At 40.5% G+C, this 11,860-nt stretch overlaps 1 protein-coding gene across 2 annotated transcripts; it reads left to right on the top strand.

Moving 5' to 3' along the window:
* The first annotated feature begins 89 nt into the window (after nt 1-89).
* Nucleotides 90-7,632, top strand: LOC110532053 (PRELI domain containing protein 3B). 2 transcript variants are annotated; one of them, XM_021615652.2, is made up of 6 exons: nt 90-247; nt 2,853-3,021; nt 3,595-3,684; nt 5,132-5,202; nt 5,333-5,435; nt 5,570-7,632. In XM_021615652.2, exons 1-6 carry the CDS (start codon nt 216-218, stop codon nt 5,684-5,686), a joined length of 582 nt encoding a protein of 193 aa, XP_021471327.1. In that variant the 5' UTR covers nt 90-215; the 3' UTR covers nt 5,687-7,632. The 2 variants fall into 2 exon arrangements, with proteins under 2 accessions (XP_021471327.1, XP_021471326.2); XM_021615651.2 differs by lacking the exon at nt 90-247 and adding an exon at nt 2,136-2,253.
* Nucleotides 7,633-11,860: the final 4,228 nt, after the last annotated feature.

Raw genomic sequence — 11,860 nt, 5'->3', positions numbered from 1 at the left:
ATAAATTCTTACTCAAAAATACGCGTCAGAAAAATTTCAGTGCAGTGTACTCGGTCATGTTTTTCTCTGATTGGTTGATCTTTTTTTTTTATAGAAGTGGGTGGAGGGGGACGGACCATAATTTTTCCACTAGTGGGCAACGTCGTTTCCTTCACAGCTGAGGTCAAGCTGTCGTAAGTGGCCGACTCGCAAGCCCTGACAAAACCGTCTAAAACATGAAGATCTGGACCTCCGAACACATATTCAAGTGAGTAAATTATTAATAAGGATTTATAAAGTGCGTATTTTAAATACGTTTGATATTACGTTATCTTGCTAGCTTATTTAAGTTTGTAGCATGCTAGCGCTGGTAGTGGTAGCTAGGTTCCCAACCGGCCAACGTTAGCTCTTTGACTTTAGCCAGCTAACGCTAGCCTTCTGCCAAATTAGTGAGTGTTTAGTTAGAGCGTCTAACGTTGTAGCTAGCTGGCTAACAAGCTACTCGGCTAGCCAACACATCAAACTCTGTCCATTGTTATTGCTAGCTATTGTTCTACGAATGGCTATCGAGAAAACAGGCAGCCATAATTATATTAACGTTACTAAACAGTATTTAACTAACCAAATAATACTAGCTAGTTAGCTAACGCTGCTAGTTAGCCACATTACAAGTAGCTAATTAACTATGTCAATGCATTCCAGTCGAAGTATCCAGCAGTGGTCGAACTTGCGAATTCATTATGTTCTCGTAACCTGCCATGGAAAAAGTCACTTCCGGTCGTAGCTGTATAGAAATGGCGTTAAAGGTGTTTCTCTCATTACGTAACGGTCACTGAGGTATAATAAGAAGGGCAACAGTCCAAGCCAACAAGCTAAAATATGGCAACAGTAAACATGGCGTAACCCGCGGACGATGCAGCGCAACCCCTCGGGCCAATTGAGAGAGTCACACTAACACATTTAAGTTAATTACTAGCTCCCACCTTGGGCCAATCGGTGTAATTGTGTTCACACAAGTTTCCTCAATCGTCCCAGTGCTGTCTGAGAACGCGTGATTAACGGACGGATCCACTGTCGCTTCCCCGATTTCATCGTAAGGGGGCAGTTAAAGGCCATACCATTTCACTTTGGCTGCTGTTAAATGTTTAAAAAAAGACAGGTATTCACTCTGAGACTCGAATAAAGGGCGTTCTATTCCAGCTAGCTACCTACTGTACTGGAGGCACAATGGTGGGATCATGGTTCTTATGTCCCAATAACCAGGGTTTAATACTCTGGGGATTTTATACCTCTAACCAGGTTTCCATCCCACCAATTTATGCGAGTCAAGTACATGTCTTTTTTTATATTTTTTATTACTGGACTGATTGTAACATTTTGTCTGTATACTTTCCAAATGTTGACAAAATACAAAGAGATCCCACCTTGTCTACCGTATCTTTAAAATTAATTGTGAGAAATATTGATATAATATCGAAGAACTTGGAGTCACGCGACGATGTGTGGTCCTCCCACAACGACTAGTCGGGAAAGCATGCAGTTAAAATAAGTTAGGAAGAACTTCACAGGTTTGAAAAAGTGCCAGATGTTGAGCTCAATTGATGCTCCTTTCCAATAAATATTGTGGGTCTTATTCTGGTGACATGATCATCGATGCTTGGCTGCCTGTTTGACAAATAAAAATAATCTTGCTCTTTAGTCCGTTATCTCATAATAGAGTGGGGGTAGGCCAGCCTACATCTGCAACCTGTTGGCTATAGTGCACCTGCTAATACCAACACTCGCTATATAACACCATTATTTTGTTGTGAGAACCATCAATAGAGTTGAAAATGCAAAGCCCATTTAACTTGTTTTTTTATTCTGTACATGGGAATTTAACTGCAAAACATATGTGTATTTGCACTACGTCATCACGCACAGCTTTTTATCTACATCAAGTCAATTTGATGGACACTCATCTCTGGTGGGTAAATGCACATTTTAGAATATTTGCATAAATCATGTCGCCAATTAGATGGAAACCTAGCATGCGATTTGTAAACAAAGCTGCAATTGTACATTAAAAAGGATACATGGTCAAGGTCAAACCAAGTACATTTACTTGTATTACTGAACCCATAATGAATATTTCAAAATCCATGTCCCACAGTATAATGTCTAGCTGGCTAAACTACTCCATGGTGACGGAAGTTTCTGATTAATTCCACCAATGGAGTGGAGCAGACACCAGGCTTTGTGGAATTCAGCTCCAACTACATCGATTCACCCAAGGTCAATACTTTAAAAAAAAAATAAAAAAAGTTAATTCTGAAACGCTTACCTTGTATGTTTGTCCTCTGTAGTTCCATGTCTGTTTGATTGCTGAAATCCTTACTTTTTAAATAAACATTAAACAAATACAACCATTGGCGGTTTGCTCATTGCTTTTGCTCGAAGATGACTGCTCAGCGCAAATGCACATGTCACTTGAATCTCAACAAGGAACAAGTCGATGGTTGAATTTGATTAACGTTTATGGATAAAGTATGGATTATAGCAAACAAAGGCATGCAACTACAGAGAACAAACATGGGTACAAGGTAAATGTTTCATAATATGTTTTTAATATGTAAGTATTGACCTTGGGCTAATCACTAGTCAGAGCTGAATTCCCCTAAGCCTGGTCTCTGCTCCACTCAGTCATTGGAGTTCATCAGAAACGTCCTTCACCGTGAAGTTTAGTCAGATAAATGTCAGGACAGGTTTTCAAATGAATTCATTTTGGCGCATGCCATGATGTCCACGTGATAAGATTATGAAATGCACACATTATGATAGTATTACAGTCATATTGATTTCCTGTCTTGTCTTTCTCCCCCCCCCCCACACAGCCACCCGTGGGAGACTGTGACCAAGGCAGCAATGCAGAAGTATCCCAACCCAATGAACCCTGGCGTGGTAGGGGTGGATGTGTTGAACAGACATGTGGACACACAGGGCCGGCTATACAGCAACAGACTGCTCAGCACAGAATGGGGACTGCCCTCCTTGGCCAAGACTGTAAGTCCTCAGATCACTGGATGCCTGTCTCCAATATTGCCGCTGATATGATTATCCTGATGAGTGCATTGCAGGTCACCAGTCCCAATGAGGATACATATTCTTCTCACTGCTGTAGATATTGATATACTTTTCTGCACACACAACAATCCAAATCCATTGCTTTTATCAGAAGTTGAGTGTACTAATGTTGACAAATTCAATCGGAGCAGTCAGGTTTATTTCAGGGGCTTAGTCAGTATGTGTAGGTTTGCTGTTAGACTAGGCAAAATATTGAATGATCCTCATTCCAGTGAAGTGGGTAATGCTCAGAACAGTTGGCTGTCTGTACAGCTCTGTGGTAGTTGCATGATTGCACACTGCCATGACCTCAGCTCTGCTAGACCTTTTACTGAAGGTGGTCTCAGCTTGACGGTTCAGACTGGTGTTGGTGTAATCAAGACCGCATTAAGTTATTGGGTCAATGTTTCTTAAACCTTAACTTGTGAATCAACAGATCTGAGGATGTATTGTTTTTGTCATTGATGTCAAACATGTCACTGACTGTGATGTTAATGTTTATTTTTATCCCAGCTCATTGGTATAACACGAACCAACACATACATCCAGGAACATTCGGTGGTGGACCCCAAGGAAAAGACTTTTGAGCTGCAATCTACAAATGTGAGTTCAAACCTATTGTCGGATGTATACTGAACAAAAATATAAACACAACATGCAACAATTTCAAAGATTTTACCGAGTTACAGTTCATATAAGGAAATCAGTCAATTGAAATTAAATTATTAGGCCCTAATCTATGGATTTCACATGACTGGGAATACACATATGCATCTGTTGGTCACATATCTTAAAGGTAGTGGCGTGGATCAGAAAACCAGTCCGTATCTGGTGTGACCCATTTACCTCGTGCAGCGCAACACATCTCCTTTGAATAAAGTTGATTAGGTTGTTGATTGTGGCCAGTGTAATCTTGTCCCGCTCTTCAATGGTTGTGCCAAGTTGCTGGATATTGGCAGGAACTTGAACACGCTGTTGTACATGTCGATCCAGAGCATCACAAATATGCTCAATGGGTGACATGTCTGGTGAGTATGCAGGCCATGGAAGAACTGGGACATTTACAACTTCCAGGAATTGTGTACAGATCCTTGCGATATGGGGCTGTGCAGTATCAGGCTGAAACATGAGGCGGTGGATGAATGCAATGACAATGGGCCTCAGGATATCGTCACGGTATCTCTGTGCATTCAAATTGCCATCGATAAAAGGCAATTGTTTGCATAGCTTATGCCTGCCCATACCATAACCCCTCCGCCACCATGGGGCACTCTGTTTACTATGTTGATATAAGCAAACCACTCGCCCACACAACGCCATACACAACAACGTCTGCCCGGTACAGTTGAAATCGGGATTCAAGAGGTGAGGAGCACACTTCTCCAGCATACCAGTGGCCATCGAAGGTGAGCATTTGCCCACTGAGGTCGGTTACGATGCCGAACTTCCGTCAGGTCAAGACCCTGGTGAGGATGTTCACACAGATGAGATTCCCTGAGACGGTTTGACAGTTTGTGCTGAAATTTTTCAGTTGTGCAAACCCAGTTTCATCAGCTGTCCGTGTGACTAGTCTCAAGATTACCCCGCAGTTGAAGAAGCCGGATGTGGAGGTCCTGGGCTGGCGTGGTTGCACATGGTCTGCAGTTGAGGCTAGTTGGATGTACTACCAAATTCTCTAAAACGATGTTGGTGGCTTATGGTAGATAAATTAACATTAAATTCTCTGGCAATAGCTCTGGTGGACATTCCTGAAAATGCTGTTTAAACAGTTTCATAATATGCCACACCTGTCAGGTGGATGGATGATTTTGGCAAATGAGAAATACTCACTAACAAGGATGTGGTGTGCAAATTTGTTTACATTTGAGGGATACTCTTTTTGTGCTTGTGGAACAGCTTGTGGAACAGCTTGTGGATCTTTTATTTCAGCACATGAGAAATGGGACCAACACTTTACCTGTTGCATTTGTTTGTTCAGTGTACATTTGTGGATATTGTAGCTAGCTTTAGCCCTGTAAACTGACATTGATGCACTTTCCTCTGCTTTCAGATTTCATGTACTAACATAGTATCTGTGGACGAGAAGTTAACATACAGGCCGCATCCGCAGGATCCCGAAAAGTAAGAGCTAGATACACACACACACACCTTTTCTTTATGGGTTGATTTTAAAGGTTAATTACAGCAAAATTAATAAATAGGTTCGATTTTCACAGCTAAACTTTTTTCTTCTGTTTCTTCTTGTGTTTAGGACCATACTGACACAAGAGGCACTTATCTCTGTGAAAGGAATTAGTCTGAGCAGTTACCTGGAGGGGCTCATGGCCAAAACCATCTCGGCAAACGCAGGCAAGGTAAGTCCTCTCACTTTACACCTGCAGTCTGGATGGAATATTTGAATGGAAATAGTATGAGATAAAACAATCTCATCCATGTATGGCCTTGTTCAGCCCATAACTTCCCCATGTGTGTTTGGTATTTTGTTCAGGGACGAGAGGCGATGGAGTGGGTCATCAGGCGGTTAAACACAGAGATCGAGGAGCTGGCAGCGACGGCACAGGCCACAATCCGCATCCCCATGGCAGCTGCAGTCGCAGAGAAATGATCAGCCGCCATCTCAATGGAACTCAGACATTTTCTCTGAAAAGGGAGACCTCCCCCTAATCTGCCAGCACAGCCACCTCCTGTATTGGCCCACTCATTTGCTGTCACAAGAACGCATCCTTCCCTCAGCGGACTGCCCATACAAGCAGGGTTACACACTGTTGGGTACACAGTGAAGCTGATGATGGCATGCTGCGTTCGTAACCAAATGGGAGGTGGGAATTTACCAGTTGTGAGGTCTTAAATACTAGTTGGATGCATTCACATGCTTTGAATTTGAGAAAAGCCTAATGGCAAACAAGCTGCGTAAACCTTAAACTAAAAGTAAAGCTATCATGTTTGCATACAAATTATAGTATTCAAAAGCCATATTAATAGATTGACAATTAAATGCAACATTTATATAAATTAATGTGGATTGTTTCCCACTAGTAATTACCAGCCTTTCAGGTGGCTTTTTCCAAGTTGTATGTGGCATATTCTGACTTCCCACTTGGTTATGAACGCAGCAGTAAACAGGGTTGAACCGGGTTGCATTCGAGGCTCATGGGATTTCTGGTCTTCTAACATTTTGAATCACACCGTGCCTACAGGTCATCAGGTTTATTTATTCTCCTCCTGCCCTCTTATTGTTATTCTGCACTGATCTGGTTTCCTCTCTGGCACTTGAAGTTTCAATTGAACATCATTCTATGTTGCCTATGCCAGCCATGCACTTACAACCATGAATAGGCTAGTAGTCATTTTCAGGGAACAATTAACTTACTGAGAAGAGAAACTAATTATGTTTGTGGGTCTGTTTGGTGGGGTGTTGTAAAGTTACTGTTAGATATTCAGTAATGAAAACGTGAATTTTAATTACTTTAACTCATTGTTATTGCACGTATTATTACCAAGTAACAAGAGTACCACCATTGTATTCACTATGTTCAGAAGTGTGGATATATTTGCTAAATTCTCCCAAATGGTTCTCAACAGTTACAACAGTATGTGATTTCCACAACCTTATGAATATTGGCCCTGTAGTGTTGGGTGTAGTCAGTGAATGTTAACGGTGGCCACTACGACGGGGTATGTTCGGGATCATTGGACAGGAGTGATTGTTGGTTTTTAACTCTGCAGTCTTGAACAACCCATTTTGTACAATGTCATCATAGTATGAGTAAAACAAACAAATCACATTTGTGATCCTGAACCTACCAGGATTGTTTCTTCCCCCTCATTTGGTGGCATATGACAGTATTTGTGTTTTTATAAGCTCTTAGTGGTGTAACCTACTGCAGTGGTTCATCTCACCAGTCTCCTCCCGCCAGCAGTGACATTTGCTGGGTTCGGTAGTAATTACCCATTGTAAAGTCATGTGTTGGATGCATTCACATGCTTTGAGAAACGCAGATTGGCTAATGGCCAACAAACTAACATCTGTCATATAAACATTGGTGTTAAAAAAAACATTTTGTGGCATTTTAAGGAAGAAAATGCTGTTATCGAGGTAATTTCCTTAGTAGGCAATGTCAGAGGTCAGCATGTGGGAGAAGGTGCTCGAGGATGACAGTTCCCCACTAGTAATTACCAGTTGTGGCAGTTTTCAAGTGGATTTTTCCCAGTCGTATCTGGTAAATACCACCTTCCCACTTGGTTATGAATGCAGCGTTATTACGTCATAGAATCAGTTCTACATATGCCTATTCAGATACACTCCCCTTTGGGATGTTAAACTCCCCTTTAAAAACTATTGTTACTGTTGTCCCACTTGTGTCAGGGTTGCATTGATGTTGGGTGAAGTCTGAGTGGCACTCCAGATATCAGTCACTTGTTTCAGGAATGAAGTGTCATGCGCGGAACATTTGAAAACAATGGCTATATATGAGTACACATTCCGAGAATGTCAAACAGAAGTACTTAACACTGAAATGATCTCAATAAAATGTTATTGTTTCATGAACAGGGTGTCTTAGATGTGATCATGTGGGCAAGTACTAAAAGTTTAAACTGTGTATTTATAGATATACTGCTAATTTTTGCGCTTACATGGCCATAGCTAAAGGCTGGAATTTCTTAGGCCAATCAGTGGTCTACTCACATGAATATTTTTTTAGGATCGTAAACACCCATATCATTCTGTTGGTACGCCCACACAATTCCAACACAATCTCCTTTTAACTTTTTTTTTTAAGGAAAACTATTTCACTCATATTGTAAGTAATTTATAGGTTAAGTCATAATTCATAAATCTGGAAACACTGGACAGGTACTTTAAACATAATTACACATTTCCCAGCCTACAGTCTATAATCAAATATAGAATAATTGTTTAAGAATATACACTAATAGATATTAAGACTGAGATACAGACCTGCTGGACCTTCAGCATAGGGTTAAACATGTAATGCATGGTGGGTAAAGCAATGCCCTCCAGTTTGCCTGCCACAAACGAAAGCCAGTGGTTCAGGGTAACTATTTCAGCAGGCCAGTTATTAGGCCTAGGCTTACACAATGGTTTTGTAGGGTAAAGTAATTTCATGATGACGTGATTTGACGATGTACAGTATTTAGTCAACCACCAATTGTGCAAGTTCTCCTACTTAAGATGAGAGGCCTGTAATTTTCATCATAGGTACACTTCAACTATGACAGACAAAATTAGAAAAAACAAATCCGGAAAATCACATTGTAGGATTTTTAATGAATTTATTTGCAAATTATGGTGGAAAATAAGTATTTGGTCAATAACAAACGTTTATCTCAATACTTTATATACCCTTTGTTGGCAATGACAGAGGTCAAACGTTTTCTGTAAGTATTCACAAGGTTTTCACACACTGTTGCTGGTATTTTGGCCCATTCCTCCATGCAGATCTCCTCTAGAGCAGTGATGTATTGAGGCTGTTGCTGGGCAACACGGACTTTCAACTCCCTCCAAATATTTTCTATGGGGTTGAGATCTGGAGACTGGCTAGGCCACTCCAGGACCTTGAAATGCTTCTTACGAAGCCACTCCTTCGTTGCCCGGGCGGTGTGTTTGGGATCATTGTCATGCTGAAAGACCCAGCCACGTTTCATCAATGCCCTTGCTGATGGTAGGCTTTGTTACTTTGGTCCCAGCTCTCTGCAGGTCATTCACTAGGTCCCCCCCGTGTGGTTCTGGGATTTTTGCTCACCGTTCTTGTGATCATTTTGACCCCACGGGGTGAGATCTTGCGTGGAGCCCCAGATCGAGGGAGATTATCAGTGGTCTTGTATGTCTTCCATTTCCTAATAATTGCTCCCACAGTTGATTTCTTCAAACCAAGCTGCTTACCTATTGCAGATTCAGTCTTCCCAGCCTGGTGCAGGTCTACAATTTTGTTTCTGGTGTCCTTTGACAGCTCTTTGGTCTTGGCCATAGTGGAGTTTGGAGTGTGACTGTTTGAGGTTGTGGACAGGTGTCTTTTATACTGATAACAAGTTCAAACGGGTGCCATTAATACAGGTAACGAGTGGAGGACACAGGAGCCTCTTAAAGAAGAAGTTACAGGTCTGTGAGAGACAGAAATCTTGCTTGTTTGTAGGTGACCAAATACTTATTTTCCACCATAATTTGCAAATAAATTCATTAAAAATCCTACAATGTGATTTTTTGGAATATCTTTTCTCATTTTGTCTGTCATAGTTGAAGTGTACCTATGATGAAAATTACAGGCCTCTCTCATCTTTTTAAGTGGGAGAACTTTCACAATTGGTGGCCCTTTCCTGTTTCAGCATGACAATGCCCCCGTGCACAAAGCTAGATACATACAGAAATGGTTTGTCGAGATCGGTGTGGAAGAACTTGACTGGCCTGCACAGAGCCCTGACCTCAACCCCATCGAACACCTTTGGGATTAATTGGAACGCCGGCTTCTAACCAAGACTAATTGCCCAACATCAGTGCCGGACCTCACTAATTCTCTTGTGGCTGAATGGAAGCAAATCCCTGCAGCAATGTTCCAATGTCTAGTGGATAGCCTTCCCACGAAAGTGTTATAGCAGCAAAGGTGGACCAACTCCATATTAATGACCATGATTTTGGAATGAGAATGAAATGTTTGACGAGCAGGTGTCCACATATTTTTGGTCATGTAGTGTATGTCCTTGAACCGATTACTTTAAAATCACACACATACAAAGTTATAAGGACAATTTAGTTGCTAATGGCAGCCTGCAGTACTTTGGTTGGCCTTCAATTTGAGATACTCCTTGAGAGGGGGCAGCACTGGGCTAGCATGCAACATCACTTCCTAGAGTCGCTCAAACTGCGCATGCAATGTTTCCAAAAACTCCTCCATGTAGCAAGATGGCGACACGCTGAAATTACATTTCCTAATCATCAAACGCGCCACTGAGCATTTTCATAGATACTCCTTGAGAGGGGGCAGCACTGGGCTAGCATGCAGGGTGATGTCAACGATGGCTTCGTCCATATCCAATAGGCATCTAAGTGTTGTTGGATGGATGCTTGGAAAGTCACTGTCATAGTTGAAAACCCTTTATTTCAGATGCAGCAGGTGTAGCTATTTAGCTAGGCCTACTGTTTCATGTTGTTTGGACTGTTGTTTATAAGACAGTTGCTAAGATGAAACTTGGCTGTTATTGTTGCAAATACTATTATTTCGGATTTAGCAGTCAGGATAACTAGCATGCTAACTGGTTAGATACGGTAACTCTGTGTTATGGTTAGTGTAATTACCTTCTTAGTATCTATCTTCAAATTATTTTCAGGGTGTATTACAGTTAATTGGTGACAATGACATTAACATATATTTAGCATGACATTCATGCATTATTTATAATATATTTACAACCCAAAAGTAATGTGAAATGCACTCATAAGTTATGACATAAGCTTCATTTGGGCTTGATAGCCAGCTAGCTAAGCAAATTGCAGGCTAATGAGGCAGAGCATAGCATAATGGGTGAAGATATGCACCCTTGGAATCGTAATATGCTGTAGACAAGGGCAATAAGGAAGCTTCAAAATAACAAAAACAAGGAATTGTGCAGTATGACTAAGAAAACCCATAAAACATAAAAATGTATAAAAATCTTATACTAAAAGCATAATAACCCGGTTATAAAGAATTATCCTTTAAATAGAACCATGAGGAAACCTGCAGGAAATGTAATGCTGAAGAACTGAAATTTCCACAGAAGAATATTGTTTATTAACGTTTTTGGAACCATTTCAGAACATGACTGTAAATAGAACCAGAAGGAAACGTTATACTGAAGTACTGAAATTCCCACAGAAGAATGTTGTTACTTAACCTTCTCTGAAATATTTTAGAGCATTCCTAATGTCAAACCAGTTGGAGAACGTTCTTAGAGCATTGCCAAAATTGAAATGAAATGTAACCATGTTTGAACTTTTAGGAAACATCCTGTTAAAGTAATGAAATGCCAAGAAAATAATGTATTTTTGTTAAGTTCCTTAAATGTGCTGAAAATGTTTCACAGACAAACAACTATCTTGCACCATTCCGAGAAAGTTGTGGGAAGGTTGTATGCAAAAATAACCATAGGACAACCACGTTCTCACCAAGCTCTAGGAAACATATGGTTCTCAGAACATTATGTGCTAGCTGGGTTGTCCCTCTGAAATAGCACTGCTTTCCTATAATGCCATGAACAACATTTTAGTTACAATAAAACCATATTCAGCAGATCGCAAATAAAAAATAATGTTGTTATCAGTGTTTTGCATAAGAGATATGCTGTTTCTAGTGCATTTGGAAAGTATGCACACCCCTTGACTTATTCCACATTTTGTTGTGTTACAGCCTGAATTCAAAACGGATTAAATTAAAATAAAAAAGCCCACCCATCACACAATATCCCATAATGACAAAGTGAAAACATGTTTTTAGAAATTTTAGCAAATGTATTGTTAATGAAATACAGAAATATCTCATTTACACAAGAGTCAATACTTTATAGAAGCACCTTTGGCAGCCATTACTGCTGGGAGTCTTGGAACAAAAGCTTTCCACATCTAGAGAAGAATGTAATTGCTTTGCTCCGTTTTTTGCAGTATTACTTGAGTCTTGTTGCAAACAGGATGCATATTTTGGAACATTTTATTCTGTACAGGCTTCCTTCTTTAAGGTATTTTGGAGTAATTATAAGGTTGTTGATCCATCCTCAGTTTTCTCCTATC

The sequence above is a fragment of the Oncorhynchus mykiss genome, chromosome 9, assembly GCF_013265735.2.
Source record: "Oncorhynchus mykiss isolate Arlee chromosome 9, USDA_OmykA_1.1, whole genome shotgun sequence".
Classification (NCBI taxonomy): domain Eukaryota; kingdom Metazoa; phylum Chordata; class Actinopteri; order Salmoniformes; family Salmonidae; genus Oncorhynchus; species Oncorhynchus mykiss.
The sequence above is the reverse complement of the archived record's forward strand: the minus strand, read 5'-3'. Positions and strand labels throughout refer to the sequence as shown.